Here is a 20,235-nt window from a genome sequence, read left to right on the forward strand (position 1 = left end):
GAAAAATAGTATTGGAAAGTGGTTATAATAATGGTTTCTGTTCATTTCATATATGTCTATTCCCAGGGGAGTGTGGTGCATACTGAGTATAGCAAAATGATCATAATGAAACATGTTTTTAGACTGGAGTAGCCCCCCTTTTACCCATCTTTCTCCAGCATTTTAAAAAGCGGTGTCTTTTCTATTCATCTACTTTTCTATTTCAAAATAAAGAAACTCCTAAAAAAAAAAAAAAAACAGCTCTGGACTGTACTGCAGAGCTGCATGCTTATCAAAGATAAAGAAAAGATAATAAAATACACCTGGTGGTGCATTTCATTTTACTTTATTCTCACTAAAATAGTGCAAGCAATGTCAAATGTGCAACATAAATGTATATGCAGTAGTTTGGGTCTTTGCAAGTATTTCAAAGTTATTTAACCATGAATCTGTTCCTGTTATGAGCTGCTTCTACATATGAATTTCCCATTGTGGGATCCGTACAGTTGATTTTTTCTCAAGTAATATCAGTACACACAGCTTTGCTGAATACTCAGTTCTGAGTGGTCAATAACAGCATTCTGCGGTCTGTGGTTTCTGTACAACAGACATTTGCCATGTACGGAGTTCTGAAAATACAAAACAGTTTTTAAATCAGTATTTTGTGTCAAATTGTTGCTTTGTTTCATACGGTGCCCTGTAATATGCAGGGTAATGTACAGTAAGTTGGTCATTACAGCAAAACAAACCCCTTCAGGATAATCCTGCATCAGCCTGTCGGGGTTCGTTTTCCAAAAATGACCGACTTGCTGTATGTTATCCCTTAAATAGCATCCTACTCAAAAACAAGTGGGCTAGATATGAGTTAGATATAGGAAATTATACTGAAAAACACACGAAACAGAAGCTTGTTGCACTAAACACTTGTCCTTTGCAATCATTGAACACAATCTCTATACAAACAGAAATGAAAGCAGACTTAAATCAAAAATTAAGTGATCAGTGCAAAGACGAAGATCAGCTGCTATAACACATAAAAGTTAATGTTAACCCATGTGGATTTTAGGAGGCTTTTTTTTAAATTTAAAATCTAAATTGATAAGTAAGATTATTAATTCAAAAAAGACCAGTAGCATCATATTTTGTATGTTACAAATGCGTCAGAATATAAACTTTAAATCAATTTAAAATCCATAAACGGGGAATGGAAAGCCCTCCAAGTAAAGATTTGCTGAAGGAAAGCCATTCCTCTTCTGAATGTTTGAAATCAAATCATTGAAATCTATTCCACATTAGTACTTGGAGGGTTACAGTGCTTGATAATAAAGAGCAAAGGGGAAATGAAAAAAAAAATATTATGAGTTTGCATTTGAAGTTTAATTACAAACATTGTTCTGATACTGTGAAAAGATGCCGTATGCTGGCAGGAACTGGTTCGAAATGATTCTCCTAATGATGGACTTGTCACAGAGGTTCTTCTTCTGCTTTTGTGTTGTTGTTTTTTTAAAAAGGATACAGAATAACAAACCCGATTTCTTAAAAGCTCACTCCAGTCTTCTAGAAAAACCTCTGAATCAAGGACTAGCTCTTTGTCGACCCCTTTCCTTACATCATTACATCACTGAAACACATCAGCTGCTCTCAACTCACAAACCATCCCAACAAGAAAATCAAAATTATTTCCACCATTCAGTCAAAAAGTGATTGAGCTGTTTAGCAGGACAGTCAGGAAGGAGATGCTCTCTGAGACTGATTCAAATGCTTCCTGTTCACAAATATCACAAAGGATATTTCACTAACATCCTCAGAAATTAGTGAACACCAAAAACACAACTCTCCATTAATCTTGTGCTCTCATTACTGTGGTGTCGCTGCTCCTCATAATTTAGGTGCAGGTTTTCAGAACATATGAATTTTAATCTTTATTTTACTTATAAAAAGAGAGTTTGGGGACCTTGTCTTACACTGGGCCTGCCAACCGGATATAAATGAACCAAAGTCATATTTAATCAGACCTGTTTAACCATGTATAGACGTCTAACCTCATGTCTGTTAAACTGGACTAAATATGAAAGGAATGTTGTATTTTTAGACATCTAAGAAAAGTTAACCATTATTTCGACGAGTACTTTAACTATTCAAAATGGCCTCCTTAACTAAGCGCTAACAGCTTCAGAAAGACGGATTAAGTGAAACCAGTGTTTGAGTCAGTCTGCCTGAAGTGATACTGAAGTTGCAAGTTGCTAAATACAAAAAAAAGACGAATATTTAACAAACGAACCTACCGGAGGAAGAGGTAAACTTCACTGTGACGTCTTAGGAGGTGCTGCCTCGAGCTGGGAGCAGCTTTACCACGCACCTACACAACAAGTGGAAAATCCAAGATGGCGGCGACTTTCTTCTTCGCGTGTGTTAAAGAGAAGAGCCTTTCCCGGAACAGCGGCGCGGTGCAGTGGACAGAGTAGAAACTGCAAGTCGCTTCGCAAACACATGCACCAAAGAAGAAAAGCAAATAAATGAGCACATTTATTTGTCACACACAGGTGAGTTTTGGTGCAAACACAGTTGGAGTGTTGATATGATAATGAACGAGGCATCAGAAACTCAATTCTCTGCAGTACTCTTAATATATCCATCATCCACAGTCACGGGCATGGTAGTGGGGGGGAAAAGTGGACCTGACTACCCAGGGCCCGAGTAGGGAGAGGGGCCCATGAAAATCCTGATATATATATATTTTTTTTTTTTGCGATGTTTTCATTTCGAATAAATTGGGCCCTCCAATTAATTGGTGTCATAATTTATTTCAAATATATTGATAACATCAACTGAGAGAATGAACTTTATGTCAAAGTCCTCCCAACATATTGGACATTCTGGGAGCCCCCTCTTGGAGGCGCAAAATGGTTTAGTCCGCCCGACAGCGACCGGCGACAAGTGTAACGTCGGTGAGCCCAGACTGAATGACCTGGGGGTTAGACATGATGCTGCCCAAGGAGCACAAGTCGGGGTATCAGAAGAGGAAAGAAAAAGAAAGAAGGCTGAATGAGGGGAGGCAGTGGCAGCTGTTGACTGCTTTCTTTCCCAAAGGTGAACCGAGTTTGCTTGTTATGCAAAGTCCAATTAACTTACGTTGGTATGTTGGTTTGCCAGGGAGAGACAGAGAGAGAGAGAGAGAGAGAGAAACCATCACAACACTTGACACATTATAAATCAATATCTGATTTTTCTTATTTTTATATTATTTTTTCTCTTTATCTTTAGTTGTCATAGTAATAGGCTCCATTGGGATGGGGCCCACTGACATTGAGAGTGTACAGGGCCCAGAATTTGGTGCTATGCCTCTGTCCACAGTATCCCATTTCACCGTGATACCTGTTTAGGCTTGATTACGAATACTTTAATAGGTGAACTTCAATATCAGTGTGGGCCAAACTGCCATGAATTTATTATAAATTAGGGTCACTAAGTTCAATACAAATTAGTTAAAAGTTGAGTTTCTTGCTGCAGGTGCGTGGCACAACAGAAAGTATGCACTGGAAGTAGAATAATGGCAAACCAAAACTAAGCACAAACAGATAAACACAAAATACTAGCAGTGCCAACAGCAAACTTTAAATGATATCTCTACAAATCAATCAGATGAACTCTGATCCACTGAACAAGCTGCTCCTGTGAGTGGAGGTGAGCGCTAGCTGAGCACCGAAAAGAAAACAATAAATTAGCACTTAATCTAAAACACATACAGTAAAACAATGTAAACTGAACAATGTAAACAGCAACCACCATTGTGGATTACGCAGTTTATGTTACTCTCGGTCTAATTCCAGGGAAACAGCTTGACATTAAAGAGATATTCTCATACATGCCACTGCCGCCACTCCCGCTCTGTTATGACCCTTCACAAAAGAAACAATAAGACCCACATTTTGTATATTAATTATTCCTCAGTAAAATCAAACAAATTCATATTCACATAAAGATCTAATTCCTACATTACCCTGATAAATAATGCGATCCGAATTAAAACATTTGACTTAAAAAGGCAGCGTGTGCACAGAGTGACCTCCAGCGCAGGAATGAAGCTTGAAGAGGTGTGTCTCTAATGATCGAGGTGCTCCCACCTTGATACGCCAAATGTATCCAGGTCTCAGTGTCTTCCTGAGATCACCTGTTGGTATTTAAAACCTTTTTTTTTTGCATTTGCTTAAGGCTACTTAAGGCTCTAAAAATCCTATAAAATATAGCTAATAACAGAAGTGGCTTCATACTGTAACTTGGAGGGTGAGTCTGTATTGTTGAACTGGACCACTTCAAGGAAACAAAAACAAAGAATTAGTTTGTGGGTTTGCAAAGATAAGTAAGTAATTAAGTAAATATAAAATGTGAAATGATAAAACATAAAGCACTTTACAGACTTTTGTCTTGACTTTGTCCACATTTCCACAGGGGGTGGGGATTTTGTACCTTCTATTTTTAAGCACGGCGTCCAGCAGACCACACAGGAAACTGCTAGCCTGGTGCTCTGTCAGTTGGTATTTAATCAGTGATCACATTCTTCTTAGCCATGGCAGTTTCTTCCATGTTCGTTTGTTGTATTCTCCTTTGATACTGTGCAGTGTTATCTCAAGCTCACACTGGCTGTTTATTTATACACATGACATGAGTGTCATCACTACTGTGGAAGAGGAAGAGTCTAACGGGAGGAAGCAGAAAGAGGAAATGGTCCCTCTGAAACCATATAGGCCTCATCTTTTGAGTTCTCTACAGGTGCCCAAAGCTATGACGGAAATAGATCATACTTGTGCACATAAAACTGGTTGTTTTCAGACTGCAAAAGCTAATGGTTAGTTTTCTGTTTCAGGTGTTGCAGTTGAACGTGACCTGGTGCCACGAAAAACAGACGGATGGACTCATCCTGCAATACAGCCAATTATTTCATAAGTATGGAGCTCTGAAACAAGAAGTGAAGGAGACTCGGGAAGAAAACAAACAACTGAGAGAGCAACTACAGAAATCAAACTTTGGGTCTGAATCTTTTAAGGATTAAGACTCACAATGGCTGTAGTCCTTTGTAGACTTAAACTTTGAAACTTCCATTTGGCTGTTAAAAGTGTTGTTGTGAGCTGGTCGGTGCTTTTGGTTCTCATGAAGCTGGATTCATTAATTCATTAAGCTAACAGATACATTGGTGGGACATTTGGAGTATCTTTCTTCACTGCTCCAGAGATCAATAGAGAGTGGATGCCTGTGCTTGTCTCCTGTGCTGCATCCTTTGATAATCTGGCCAAGCAGGGAAACGGCGAGTGTTTTAAAGTCTTTTGACTGTTGGTGTATTGTTGACTGCACTGAAATCTTAATAGAGAGAGACTCTCAAACCTACTTGCACGAGCTGAAACTGGGTCACACATCAGAAAAATCGAAATGTTTAGTATCTAATTGGAATAACACCAGCAGGGGATGTTTGTTTTTCCTCAGATGGATTTGGAGGTCGTGCCTCTGACAAGATAATGAAATCAGAGTCAAGCTCAAGCATGGCGACGTGGTTCTTGCTGCCAGGAGATTTCCTGTGAGTGAAAACTCGTCAAGTGTTGGAGCAACATTAAAAAAAAAACATGTTTAATAGAAGAAAAGTCTCACTTACCTCACTCCTGTCAGCTTTCGAGGGTCCAAATTCGCATGGAGAGAGTGATTAGTTGCTATAAAACACTATGAGACTGTGTGCAGCTCTCAGCAGCATTAAAACTGTTATTCCAGGGATTGTAAAAGAAGAAATTGAGGACGTAATGAATATTGACAAAAAGAAAAGAATCTTCTCACGAAAGCATTGGACAAAATTTGACAATTTTTCAGAGCTGTATGTTTGTTTGTCTTGTATTTTCACATGTAATGCATTTTTTGTTTTTTCACTACATTCTGTTTTTTTTTTTTTCTCTAAGCCAAACTCCTGATTGTGTTTTTGCACATTTTCACTGGGCTGCAGAATTGCTGCTGTTGTATACTTGACAAGAGCTGAAACTCACCCAGTGTTAGTATCAAACAGTAAATATGTAACATTCAGATTTTTAGTAAATGAGAAACAAAACAGTGTATTACAGGCTTCAGCTCATGGGTATTTTGTGACTGTTGTTTAACCATCACATAAACCATGTTGATGAGTGATTAAAAAAAACGCACTAGACACTGAATTAGCCACTACACTGTTTATTTGATCATTAAGTGCAACAGCCGCAAACCAATCCACAACTTAGTTTGTGGTCATGACCTGGAAAAAAGAAAGCAGAAAGAGAAGGTTTTGAGGTTTGGTCCACTAGAGGGCACTAGAGTATCATTGCTTCTTTACTACAACATGTCCACACTGCTCCTCTGAGCTACTGAGTAGTTCAGCTGCAAATTAAAATTGAAATAACAATTCTTGTATTTTTAAATAATTACTTTAATTTCTTTCAATAATTACAATATGATAATTTCCACAGAGGGAAAAAAATCACTGCTGTCTTCCTGAGCCAAAAATAAACAAAAATGTGGATCTTTTGGACAAATACTGATCCTTCACTTACATCGTTGATCCAGGGGATGTAGGCGCTGACCCTAGTGAAGACGGAGGGCTTCTTGGGGTAGTTGCAGCCCAGGCTTGAGCCAAAGCTCACCACACCGTAGACGTCCCAGGAGCCATCAGGGTTCTGACAGTTGAGGGGACCACCAGAGTCTCCCTAAAGGGGATATTTGTAGATCATGTAGTGATGTGCTTGAATATAAGGCTGGGATTCAGTTTTACATGAACTGTTACTAAACATTACAGAAGTTTGCAAAGTAAACTCACGTTGCAGCTAGCCAGCTGTCCGTCTCCTCCAGCACAGACCATGTCAGTGGTGACCAGGCTGCCCCACCAGTCATACCTGGAGCAGGCGGAGTGGCTGACCACGGGAAGGAGGGCCTGCTGCAGGATGTCAGCAATGGGTCCTCCAGCTGTAGAAGAAAACAGGGTTTTCAGGCTTGTGCTGCTGTCAAGACCACCTCAACACAAAGCATATTAAAAAACTAGATCCAGTTTCCATTTAAAAGCAAGTGAAAACTAAGTTTCCTGATGATAAAATGTTTTGTATGGAGAGATTATAGACTGTAAGAGCTTGTATCAAATGGGTCTAATCAGCACATAGCACATAGCACATCTAACCTTTTTATATTTAGATTCAGGGGGTAAAACAAAACCAACATCCAAATGTAACTGGGACATAGTAATAAAAACTCAGACATGTTGAAAAGTGAAAATGGACAGAATTAAGGGCCAATGACATTTTAGTTGATGGCTAATCTTGAAAGTCCAATGAACTGAAAGTGGAAACGGTTGCTGTGCTCACACAGATGATGTTACACTAAAGATAAGACAGAACTTTGATGTTGCCAGCCTTTTTTCTGACAGCTGACAGAACTTACTCCAGAGACGGCCCCAGCCGGTGACATAGCAGGGAGCATCATGAGGCAGGATGTCACCAGAGTCAGGAAGGCAGGCAGCCATGATGGCATCAGAGAATATGACAGGAGTTGACAGCTTGATCAGGGCAATGTCGTTGCTAGAGCATGAATGCAAATACCACATTTAGAAACAGGGCGCTAATGAATATTGATAAAACACATTACGACTAAAACACAGTTGACAATGTGACTGAGCCCACCGGATTCTGTAGGAGTCCCACTCCTCGTGGACGATGATCTTGGCGGGGCTGATGGCGAGGGAACCGGGCTCATTGCTGTCTCTCAGATTGTGCTTTCCCAGGTAGACCCTGTAGGTGCGACTGCTGCTTGACCACAAAAAAACACAGAAACAAGAGTCAGAGTTGCTTTAATCTGTGATTCAAGAACACTTGATGAGAACACCCAACTGAGCTATAACCTATACCAATAAAATTACCTTCTCTGCCATTATATCACTATAAGAATACTGCTGCTAACATACTGTACGGTGTTAATATTAAAACTGCCAGAGTTTAAAAAGTGGGAATATAATATCAATTATTAATAGTCTCAAATCTACAAAATTGCTTTTTCTTAACTTATTTCTTCGGCCTTCTTCAGCTTAAAGACTGAACTGCATTATTATGCCAACTTTCTGTATTCTTACTTGTCAGACTGCTGAAGTATTTAAGTTTAAGTTCAAGTGTGTATGTTTTAAAAGGAAATCCAAATATATCTTTTTTCTTTGTACTGCTTTAACCACCCAGCTGATGCATCCTGTCTACCACAGGCCTGGCTGTCTTTGTCCTCTGCCTTGCATATGCTCTTGTTTTCAGGTTTTTTTTTAAGGCATACCCGATGCAGTGAGCAGCAGTGAGGACCCACTGGTTGGAGATCAGGGTGCCTCCACAGGTGTGGTAGAAGTTGCTGCCACTCTGGTACTGCAGAGACACCTGAGGAGAGCAAACAATGACAGGACATGAATGTTTTATGACTTAAGGAAATGGATATAAGATATAGAATTTAAAGACGAAGTTATAACACACCTGCCAGGGCCAGCTGTTCTCACGGACATCATCTCCACCGACCACCCTGGTGATGACAGGGGGGAAGGTGGGCATGCCACACCCGTAGGCTAAGAAACAACAGCAGAGAACATGGTGATTTACTATTTATGATGTGTCTTAAAATCAGCAGTACTATAAAATGTCTCAAATCAGTTTTTTAGCACAAGGATCAAATGTGTAAACTGTTAAACTCAGTACACTCAGTGATTCATGTCAGGTTTTTTTGACCACTTCATGTCAAAAGAATGTGTGACAGTTGTATGGAGCAGCACATTCAATCGTTTGGTCATAGTAGTATCAGAGCTTACCACCAGCAACGAACAAAGCCAAGATCACGAACTTCATTGTGATTGTCTTCGGTAGAAGTCCTGGGGGATGTGCTCCTCCTTATATAGCGTGTTAATAGAGCTGTTTAAAAGACCTGACCTGAGAAATGTGTTGCTTAACATTTGCCTCAGAACAGCCAGGGAGTTGGTGGGAAAAATAAATCTGCCTTGGAGATAAGTAACCACAAATATCCCCAAAGACACCTTATCTCCCCAACTCAACCTGTGTGAACCTCACAGGTGTCTGACAGTGACCCAAGTTGGCCATGAAAATGGCAAAAACTCTGTGGTTATATGTTCATTTGAAAACGGTCAGTCCACCTGTAATAACTAAGAAAATAATAGCCTATTTCTATATGTGAATGTGCACAATGTTCACTTAAAACTTAAGTTATCTTAAACATATCTTAGTGTAAATGTTTGCATGAGGCTTTAAACAATCACAAAGAACTACAAAACACGTAAAAAGTACACATAAAAACTCCAAATAAAACATGGTTGTGATTTTACTATGAGAATCAAATATACTTATATAGAGGTAGAAATAATATTTTAGCATGTAGTAATCTGGTGTATAATAAAGTTGCATTTTACCATAATATTTCATAAATATGCTGCATTTGTAGTGCAGTGTTGTATTTAGTCAACTCTTACAATGTTTTTGCTGTGATGGAAAAGTGAATCACTCCAGAGGAACAGCTGTCTCCTCCTCTGTATAAAAGAGCAGATGTTGCTGTCGAACCTTAGGGACGGACCTGTTTTTATGCAGATGTGAATTCTGTATTATGCTGTACTAATAACTTTAAGTAACACAATGTAGTCTCATGAAGCATTTGTTGCTTTGATGAGCAATGGAAACTTAAGCTACTGGAGAAGGCAACACATTTATATGGAGTAGGGAGGGCTACAATTGATATGAAGTAAGTCTCCTTGGGTCAGCTCTGGCTCTTTATAATAAAAGTTAAAACCCTTCAACAAACAAGTTCAAAATGATACAGAACTCTGGGACACTTTGGCCTTGGCCTAGTATTCCTGGGCATTTCTGGCTGTTTTGATGTCATCCTAGCTCCACCCCAGTGTAAGTGGAAAATTTCCAAGAATTTGATCCAGTTTGAGTAGGTTGCATAACATCATGAAAGGTATAAATATGTCAGATGCTTTACTGCAAACTGCGGCGATACAGACATGATGAAGTTTGTGGTTCTTGCTCTCTTTGTTGCTGGTGGTAAGGATCTTTCACACACAATATCGCTACAGCCACCTGTCTGGAGCCATATTCACATGCAGTATTTCAGTTTTCTCTACAAACTGAATGCAGATTAACGGTTGTGTGTGCCTGTTCACAATTTTAAAAGAGTCTGTCTCTGTCTGTCCCCTCAAGCCTACGGGTGCGGCCTGCCCACCTTCCCCCCTGTGGTGACCAGGGTGGTTGGAGGAGAGGATGTCAGGCCCAACAGCTGGCCCTGGCAGGTAAACATGCTGAGGGAGGAGGTTCCCTCAGAAAACAAGATATCAAATGTCTGAAAAAGACTTATTCTAGTCTGCAGATTTATGGCTAAGATATACAGTGTAGCATGTGGCAAGTAGATGAGACACTCTCATGATATTAAGTAATGTGGAGTAATTGAGAGGAAAAGTAAGCACCAGCATAAGCAATCCAAATAGCTTTATGAAGAAGAAATGCATTAGAACGTTAAAGAGACAATAAAAAGTAACATTTAAAAAAAAAAATCATTAAATAGAATAATAATGTAGTAAGGTGCCCCTATTCAATGAAGGAAATTAAAGCGTAGTAAAGAAAATAATCAACCAAAGGCACTGAAAAAAGGACCATTTCTAGATCAAATTTGAATGTAACTCTGGGTGCTTTTGATACTGGAAAGAGAAACTTTAAGTAGGCAGTATAAGATGGATGACCTCCCATCAGGACATGCTAACTGCAAACAGCAAAAAAAAAGCATCCATAACAAAGATGCCAAAAAGAAAAAAAGAAAATATTGAGAGAATTGATTGTGTTCATTTGTTTGCTTTAGATTTCCCTGCAGTACAACAGACAGGGTGAGTGGAGACACACCTGTGGAGGTACTCTGATCTCTGACCAGTGGGTCCTCACTGCTGCTCACTGTATCAGGTATGATGTCGACACAGTGGAGCCTCAATGCAGCACTGACGCGAATATCAATACTAGCAGTCAGTGACAGGAATTACCCATGAGAGTAAAATGTCAGTTGTGAGCTGATTACAATAGTTTCCATTACATTTCTACTTAATCTAAAATATTCCAAGATTCAAATGAGCAAAGGTTGAAATAGCAGTTAATTATATGGGAACACCAACAGATTGTAAGATAATGGAGAGACTGACCACTGACATGTTTCTTACCAGTAGATTAAAATGCTTGTTAGGAAGACCATCTTTACATACAGACTCCACAAAACACAGTTGGTAATAGGCTCAGCTTTCTACAGAAAAACATTTAGAAATGTAATCTTTTAAAGGGGTCTCTGAGATAATAGATTACTGCTTCATATTCTTCTCTATGTGAACTTGCAGCAAGGGCCAAGAGTACAGAGTGGCCATGGGAAAGCACAACCTGATTGAGATAGAGGAGGGTGCTGTTTTCATGGGCACCGCTGACATCATTGTGCACGAGAAGTGGAACCCTTTCTTCATCCGGTAAAAAAAAAATGACTTTGCTATGAATTGTGAGACTTTACTGAAAATAAGAAGATAAGATAATGTCAGTGAACATTACAAGCAGGCCAGGGATGAATCTAAATGTGTATGTTTCCGCTCCAGTAATGACATTGCCCTGATCAAGCTGGTGTCCCCCGTCACCTTCTCTGACACCATCATGGCTGCTTGTCTCCCTGCTGCTGGCTTCATCCTCCCCCATGACGAGCCCTGCTACGTCACTGGATGGGGTCGCCTCTACAGTGAGTGCAAAAACTCCCTCCTCTCTCTGAGACAAAATCAGTTTTAATTTAGTTAGTAGTTGTCTCTAATTAAGATATTAGATACTGACAGGATTATTGTGATTTTTCAAACTGAGGAATGTAGTAATCTATTATTTAGAAATAAAGAAAAAGCAGTTATAAATGTCCAACAGGATGGTTGAACGGTATTTATTTGCCTAATAATTCCTGAACAGACTGTGCCCGTCAAAGCTTCAGCCTTCTGAAACACCTGTCCCATTAAGGTCGCGTTCCTCATCAGTCTTTTGAGCATGTATGCGTCTCTCCTCCACACAGCTGGAGGTCCCATTGCTGACATCCTGCAGCAGGCTCTCCTGCCTGTGGTGGACCACGCCACCTGCACCAAGCCCGACTGGTGGGGTTCTCAGGTGAAGGACACCATGGTCTGCGCAGGTGGAGATGGAGTTGTGTCTGGCTGCAACGTGAGTGTAAAACAATTAACGACACAAAAGCACACGTCATGCTGTAGCACCAATGCTTTCTTACATCAGCAAACTGGAGACAGCAAGCAAACTCATGTTCCCTCGACCTGTACGTTTGTCACGCATTATACAGAGAGTCGGTATTTTAAGTTTTAATTTTGTACTGACTGTAGAGAAGACAGCACATATCTTTTTCATTTCATTAATTGTTTTTTCCATCACCTCTATGTGCTCAACACGACACATGATGTAACAAAGTAGAACTCAAACTTCAGCCACTTAATCGATGAGTCAATTGGCAGATAATCAGCAACTATATTGTTAACTGATTCATTGTTGATACATCCTTTCATAAGCAAAACTGACTTGACTTCTCAAGTGTGAATATTTACTCTTTTTCTTATTGTTCTATGCTATCAAACTAAATATATTTTAGTTTTGGACTGTTGGTGAGACCAAAAAATTATGTCAACATAGACTTTTTAAAAAAATACTTTTTCTGACATATTATGGATTAATTTATTTAGCAATTAGTTGAGAAAATTATCTACAGATTGATCCAAATGACAAAAATTGCCACACCTACAAACAGCAAGTGCTCTATTTCTTCCCATTTTAGTCCTTTAGATTCAGAGACACTTCTTCTAATTCTGCATGCTATTCCCCCCACAATCTGAAAAGTGTCTCTCCTAAAATGCATTAACTTTTAGTATTTCAGAGGGAGAATGTCCAAAATGTCTTAAAAATGTAAAGGTCAAATGTATAAGGTCTCATGAGTAATGTTAGACTGATTGTTAGACCTACTGATTGCCTTTCAAGGACAGAGTTACTGTTAACTCTGGAATTTGCACACTGATCATATGTTTTCTCTCACATGACTCAGGGCGACTCTGGTGGCCCTCTGAACTGCCAGAGCGCTGACGGTTCCTGGGAGGTTCACGGCATCGTCAGCTTTGGCTCCGGTCTCAGCTGCAACTTCCCCAAGAAGCCCACTGTCTTCACCCAAGTCACCTCCTACATCGACTGGATCAGCTCTGTAAGCTCCTGAACCTCTCACTGAATCACTTCAGAGGCTGTGAAGTCATGAAAACGAGTACACAGTTGTAACGAGTGCTGCAGTAAATCTAACATGTCTCTATCATCTCTTCCACAGAAAATGGTGGCCTATTGAGAGGACAGACTTTTGGGATCAAAGCCACCATGTGCACAAATAAAATAAATTAAATGTGAAACTATAAATGAAATAAAATGTCAAGATTTTGTGTTATTTTATATTCTGTACAATTTTTTTCTTAATTATCACATTAGCGCTTTCTCCAAACTATTAACTGAATGTTAAGCCTGTGGAATATTATGTTACTTTTATTCTGACAAAAAAAATATCATCATCATCAGTTTTATCAATGATTAAATGGCGGAAAAAGATCTGATGGGAGTATAGCGATGGGAAAATCCTATCACCAACCACATGCTGTGTCCTCACTCTTCACCACTTTGTTTGTCTTTCTGCAAGTGTCAGCTGGGTTTCCCAGAACAGTCTACACACTGGTTAGAAGTTGCTAACATACAGTATAAATACAGGCCTGTTCTTAACACAAGATTTAGGCAGACATTACATACTGTAGAGTCATGAGGAGCCTGGTGGTTCTCATTTTTGTGGTAGCTACTGGTAAGACAGTTTCAATCCTCTCACATATATTACTTAAAACTCATTTACTGGAGTGTAATCAAAATGAAAACTTGCCACAATAAAATAATTATGTCTAATCTGGTGTGAAAACAACAATATGCATTACTAACCTTATCCCAGCCTATGGATGCGGCCTTCCCACTTTCCCCCCCGTACTGAGCAGGGTGGTGGCAGGAGAGGACGTCAGGCCTCACAGCTGGCCCTGGCAGGTAAGGTCTGGTCTTAAAGTGTAAAAACATTTGTACTCTGACAACCACAGAACAGCATACAAACATACAAAACTACATTTCCATTCTACCGCTACAGATTATTTTTACACATTTACTCTCTGAATCCTCTGGTGACTTCTGATAATAATTTCCCCTCCAGAGCAGCCACAGAGGGATGAGAGATTAAATGGATTTGTAGGCTGTTGGAGTGACATTCTAATGTGTAGCAATAAGCGCTGTCCTCTCGTTGCTCTGCACAGATCTCGCTCCAGTCAGACAGCAGTGGGCGCTGGAGGCATGGCTGTGGGGGCACCCTCATCTCTTCTGACTGGGTCCTCACTGCTGCACACTGCATCAAGTATGTTTAACGAAAGCTCAGGGGAAGGTTGTCAGTATTCTTAAAATTGGCTCACAAAGTTTTTGAAGGCTTTTGAGCTTATTCATTCACGGTTACAGATATGTATATTAGTTTTTGATGATTCATGGCAGATTTGAGCAATCAAGAACTTTGGCTCCTCAACTATTTATTTTCAGTAATGACTCAATGTGTCCAGTTCATGAAAATGTTCATATTTACTTTGCCAAACCAAAGGTCTGTGCCAGGAAATACTTCTCTACCAAACAGGAAATGATGAGTTTTCTTCTTTTTTCTTTTTTCTGAGCTTTTTTTGTGACTGAGAGCTGTTTTCAGGAATAAACAGAAGAATGACATAGATCTTGTAGAATCAGCAGCAATGGCTGCCATGCTTGGACAGAGAAAGAAAAGGGTGAAATGTAGAGGATTTCAACCTTCACATTAAAGAGATGTTGTAAAACACTGCTTACAAAAAAATAGGAGATCTCAAAAATTACCGCTTCACAGCCAGTTAAAAATCGATTGCTCACCGAAACAACCGTGCATCACCTCTACTAGACTACTAAGCAGTTGCAATCCACCATCAGCTTAATCACAATTTTGTATACACAGGCAGAAAAGTCAATACTACTTCTCAAACACCCCATGGAGACACTGTGTCATCTGCCACCCCACAGTGACCGCTACAACTACAGAGTGGAGCTGGGTAAACACAGTCTGAAGACAAGTGAGGAGGGCTCGATAGCTCAGAGGGCGGCTAAAATCATTACTCATGAGGACTACAACACCCTGCTCAGCCGGTAACAGCAACAGCCGCCCACACAGCTCAATATCACCTCATGAGTCCAAGAGAAGAGCATATTCAGGAGGGTACCGCTTGTAAGCAGAGTATCAGTGATCAGTTTACTGGCATTTCTTTTACAATGAAGAAGCTGATGCTGCAAAACACTAATGCAGCATTAACCACATTTTGTTTGTCAATGCTGTATTGATTCTCCTTTTGCAGTAACGACATTGCCCTCATCAAGCTGTCTTCCTCTGTCACCTTCTCTGACACAATCATGGCCGCCTGCATCCCAGACCGGGGCGTCATCCTGCCCCACGGTGCTCCCTGCTATGTCACCGGCTGGGGTCGACTCTTCAGTGAGTGAATACACCTCAGCAGAATGACTCGCCGTCAATCTACATTAGAAATTTGTCCTGCTTAATGGAATCTACGCATGTCTGTGCACCTGTCAGTCAATTCAGGTCAAATATTGAGGTCAAACCAAAGAATATTTCATAGCCTTAAATTGCTCAAAAAATGTGACATATCCATTAGCCTGCTAAAAACGCAGACTTAACCATACCTGAGGTATCATTTGACATTTATAGGCCTTTTTCACAGAGGACATTTTGACTGGTTACAGTAGGAAAAGCACAGGTGTAAATCAAACGAATGAGGGCTGGATTCCATTTAGCTGCTTTAGTTTCTGGGTATTGGCGTTGTTCATGCTGGTTTATTGTCACAACTTAGTGGGACAGAGCCATAGTTAATGTTAGCAGTAACACCTGAGCTTTTCCTACTGTGACGAGTCAAAATGTCTGCTGCGAAAAAGGCCTATTGTATGTCAAAAGAAACAAAAAGTGTTCAAAAGTGATCCATTTTTTTTAAGAGAAATGAGGAAAACTCAGTTTTACCTTTGGCAGAGATGTAGTAAAATAAAAGCACAGTTAGAAGAGCGGTGAGTTTTTTGGACTATAGCCGTCTGTGAATTTCTGTTACACAAAATTAGAAGTGGTAGCGTATAATATTCTAAATGGGTCTGGGTTGATTATCAGTGAGTGATAATCCAGGCTAATCAATGGAACACTCCTGCAGCTAAATAGTTCAAGAGGCATCCCATAAACTATACTTAGGGTACCATCCTCTAACTCTACCCTCGACACAAACAGCAAAGATTTTCTCAAACAGCACCCCACCTGTCCCACAACTAAACCTTCCTCAATGCAAAATCTAGTTTCTTACCCAAGTTGAGCGTGTTCCTTCCCCACAGCCAGCGGCCCTCTGGCTGACATCCTGCAGCAGGCTCTCCTTCCGGTGGTAGACCATGATACCTGCTCACAGCCTGACTGGTGGAGCGTCTTGGCAACAGACAAGATGGTCTGTGCCGGAGGTGATGGCATCACTGCTGGGTGTAATGTGAGTTCACACATGTGAAATGTCATCTTAGGACCCAACACTAATTTAATGGTCAATTACAGCAATCAGTAAAGCAGTCAGTAAAATCTATATCTAGTACTGTATAAAAGGCTCAGGGAAGATTAAAAAAAAAAAGGAGATTTATATTAAAACTATAGAAAAGGAACATTTAGTATGACTAAAAGTGATCATTGGTAGCCATACTCTGCCTTCTTAGTGTGTCATCAGTGTTTCATGACGCACAGGGAGACTCTGGTGGCCCCCTGATCTGCCTAAACTCCAAAGGCTCCTGGGACGTCCACGGCGTGGTGAGCTTCGGTTCTGGTGAGGGCTGCAACGTCTTCCAGAAGCCCACTGTCTTTACACAAGTCAGCTCCTACATCAACTGGATCAACATGGTGAGGAACGTTCCTCATTTTGTGTTTGCCTTGCCAGCATAAACATTGTAACCTGAAGCAAACAAAAGCCCCTGCTTTCAAAAACAGGAAGTGAATTATAATTGTGTTTTCTATTGTTCACTCTGCAGGTCATGACCAACTACTGAAGAAGCTATTCGTGGGCTTTTGTCAGCAATAAGAACAATGATTTATGATGTGTTGACTCATTTTTTACTGCAAAGAAAATGCTGTTTATCAGTGCACAGAAGTGGAATGCAGAGCTATTATATGCTAATGTGAAGCTAACATACTGTCCATGTTCAGGACAGTTAGAAACAAGACGCCCTTAATAAACTGGGCTATGCAGGGCCTTAACAACTTGATAACATCCAGATGTTTCTCTCAGCTTCAGCTTTCAAAACAGCAGCTGCATATTAACTAAGAATGAGTGAACAATGACAAAGTTACAAATGCTAAAAGGTTCAGGGGATTATGGCATTTGAGTCAAAATGGAGTTATTCTCACAATGATTTCATATTCACAGCAAAATGTGCATCTTAAACACTTGGTTAATTAACAAATTCTTCCTTTTATTTCTCATAAAATATTCATGAGATACACTTGTTATCACTCCTCAGAAAAAAAAAAAAAAAAACACCTTCTTTTCCACAAACGAATTAGAATTATCATACAAAAGCACATTTTCACAGTACATATAAAAGAAATACAGATTTTAGTAATAAAACAGTAATATTAAATGAAACTGACAACAAAAAGAGCGTGCTTCCGGCACTCATCTAAGGAAAAAAGAAAGTGACTGAATCAAAACACTAAATGCTTCATCAATGTAAAACATTTTGCCTACATAGTAATAAAATCAATCATGTAGTTACCTGGTCCTTTGCCAATGAGGTACAATAACTTTGTCAGCAGTACTGAACAAAAAATAAAGAATTAATACACTGTGTGGCAAGTTTCAACTTCAAAACACAAGTCAGAAATATAGACATGGCTGTGGTGAATTCCAATTACAAACCTCAATGACTGACTCAATGACCTTGTTGCCTTTTGTTTGAGAAAAAACCTGGCAATATAGAATATGACCAGCTGACAATGATTGAGTAGCTTTTTTTTCAACTACTGAGTTTTCCTGAAAGGTGTATAGTGTAGAACTGGGTGATGAAGACACTTAATAAAAAGTGCCTTCTGTAATACAAAACAAAAGGAAACAATCAACAATTGACTGAGAAATCCTTCCATTTGGCTTCAGCTGTTCAAGTCTAACCTGAAGTAGAAAGGAGTTTGTTGGCAGGTATCTATAAAATAGGATATGATGACAGAACTTTTTTCCCTGATTTCCCTGAACATCTGTCTTTTATCTCTTTCCACTCACTCTCTGCACACACTCTCTGAAAACAGGGCTGCAAGTCAAGCTGTGGTTAGAGGAATGGGGATGAGCGAGCGAATGAGCCATAGTTGCCGTTATTATGGCGCAGCTGCACAGTCAAAGAGTCTTTCTGTTGGTCATCTCGAGTAAGAACAAAAACAAGCCCAGAGAGAAGCAGAGACAACACTACCGCCTTCACAGCTCGACAGTGTTCACCATGACTACAGGGCGAAGGCTTTCAACTATCTTAGAGCGCCTTCCATCATGCTCTCACACACTCCCTCCTCTACTGACTGTCTGCAAGGGTAAAAGTAACTCTGCATGGAGAGAGCAACATTAAAGCTCAGGTTCAGTCACAAAATATGTTTTGAAATGATTGAGGAAAAGCAGCAGTGTTGTTCTGAAAACGAAGGCACTTAACTGGAGGACAAGCTCAGAGCTTTTCCTAGAAAGCATTTTCTCCTCAACTCCTCTTCTATAGTCAAGAGAGTTTTGCATTGATCAAGCTAAACACCCAGCTATTTACTCAGGAGTTGGTGGAATTAAAAAGCAGAGCTAAAAACAAAGTGGAATTTAGACTCCAATAGCAAAATGCTGTGGCTGCTTGTTGTACCTCGGCAGCTGTTTGCTGACTCATTAACCATGCCAAATCAATGAGCAGATGGGCTGTCTCTAAATGCAAGAATTTACTGATTTTGTCCCACTGAGTAAAGAAATACCCACAAAAAGCTGAAGCATTTTGAAGCTAGCCTCTGTTACAGCAGCCTTGGCCTTCCAGACACAGGGTTTCACCTTTCCTTCTATAGAGAAACATAAAACTATGGCTTTCTCTTGTGTTAAATAAATACGCTGCTGTACTGAATGGTAATTTGAGTGTCTTGATATTACAATTCATTCAATTACTACATTTTCCATCAGGTTTTGGTGGAGAGCCTGTGGCTAAGAGTCATGGAAGTTGAGTAGAACTGATCAATTCTAACAAAGCTTTCTTTTATACGAGTAGAAAATCCCAGTGCCATGTTTCAGCTGTTCCAGGAGACATATAGATAACCGCATGATCCAAAGGTTAGTGAAACAGAAGCTAACAAAGCAGCAGGGTGGGACTCCGGCTCTGAATACATCACAGTAAGCTCTCTCCAACAATTCGTCTCCAGGAAGACCAGGGGAGAGAGACGGGGGGAGTTTCAGTGCAGCATAACTGAGTACATACATGCTCAGTCACTGACCGAGGAGCCTACATTTGGTAAACCGCTGGCAGTAGTAATCCAAAGCCTTCCAGGGTGAAACACTGCCTGAATTGCAGCTACTTCACAAAATGAGTGCCCTGCACATATCAATTATCTCATATCAAGTGTGCACACAAATCCTCACTAGAACCGCACACTGATGTCCTGTGATCTCTTCCACCGTCAACTCGTGTACAATCGGTGCACAACGGAGGCTGGTTACATAAAGATAATGAATAAAAAGTACTTTGACTTTAAGGAACACTGCATTAGGTCTGTGCTTTTAACCCAATGTGCCTCAATGCGACAAAATCTAGAAGGATCCAGTAACTACATCCATCGTGATCTGTTTCAGAGATCCAGCAAGATCCAAAATTTAAAAAAATAAAAGTTATCTCTGTTCAGTGCTTTGGAGTGACGTGGCATGAACGCTGAATATCAACAGGTAAGGTATTTTATAACAAAGTGTCGCTGACAATGTTCTGCAGAGCCGCCTTCGTGTCTTGGCTTAACAAAGGCAGATCGAGATCCACAAAAACTGATCATGCAGGTTTCCAGGAATTTCAGTAGACTGTTTTTAACACA

At 40.1% G+C, this 20,235-nt stretch overlaps 3 protein-coding genes across 3 annotated transcripts; 2 read left to right on the forward strand and 1 right to left on the reverse strand.

Annotated features, from left to right (window-relative positions):
- Window positions 1-6,167: 6,167 nt before the first annotated feature.
- Window positions 6,168-8,921, reverse strand: LOC139209295 (chymotrypsin-like elastase family member 2A). Its single transcript, XM_070838943.1, has 8 exons — window positions 8,810-8,921; window positions 8,481-8,569; window positions 8,290-8,387; window positions 7,656-7,778; window positions 7,417-7,553; window positions 6,803-6,948; window positions 6,540-6,692; window positions 6,168-6,244 (listed from the first exon to the last, which is right to left on the reverse strand). The coding sequence occupies exons 1-8, from the start codon at window positions 8,844-8,846 to the stop codon at window positions 6,227-6,229; spliced, it is 801 nt and encodes a 266-aa protein (XP_070695044.1). The 5' UTR covers window positions 8,847-8,921; the 3' UTR covers window positions 6,168-6,226.
- A 1,064-nt stretch (window positions 8,922-9,985) lies between these two features.
- On the forward strand, window positions 9,986-13,496 carry LOC139209293 (chymotrypsin-C-like). Its single transcript, XM_070838941.1, has 8 exons — window positions 9,986-10,052; window positions 10,209-10,297; window positions 10,861-10,958; window positions 11,381-11,503; window positions 11,627-11,763; window positions 12,079-12,224; window positions 13,108-13,260; window positions 13,378-13,496. Exons 1-8 carry the CDS (start codon window positions 10,013-10,015, stop codon window positions 13,393-13,395), a joined length of 804 nt encoding a protein of 267 aa, XP_070695042.1. The 5' UTR covers window positions 9,986-10,012; the 3' UTR covers window positions 13,396-13,496.
- A 186-nt stretch (window positions 13,497-13,682) lies between these two features.
- LOC139209294 (chymotrypsin-like elastase family member 2A) lies at window positions 13,683-17,252 on the forward strand. Its single transcript, XM_070838942.1, has 8 exons — window positions 13,683-13,893; window positions 14,035-14,123; window positions 14,384-14,481; window positions 15,156-15,278; window positions 15,485-15,621; window positions 16,515-16,660; window positions 16,906-17,058; window positions 17,187-17,252. The coding sequence occupies exons 1-8, from the start codon at window positions 13,854-13,856 to the stop codon at window positions 17,202-17,204; spliced, it is 804 nt and encodes a 267-aa protein (XP_070695043.1). The 5' UTR covers window positions 13,683-13,853; the 3' UTR covers window positions 17,205-17,252.
- The last annotated feature ends 2,983 nt before the right edge of the window (window positions 17,253-20,235 follow it).

Source organism: Pempheris klunzingeri, chromosome 11, assembly GCF_042242105.1.
Source record: "Pempheris klunzingeri isolate RE-2024b chromosome 11, fPemKlu1.hap1, whole genome shotgun sequence".
Taxonomy (NCBI): Eukaryota; Metazoa; Chordata; class Actinopteri; order Acropomatiformes; family Pempheridae; genus Pempheris; species Pempheris klunzingeri.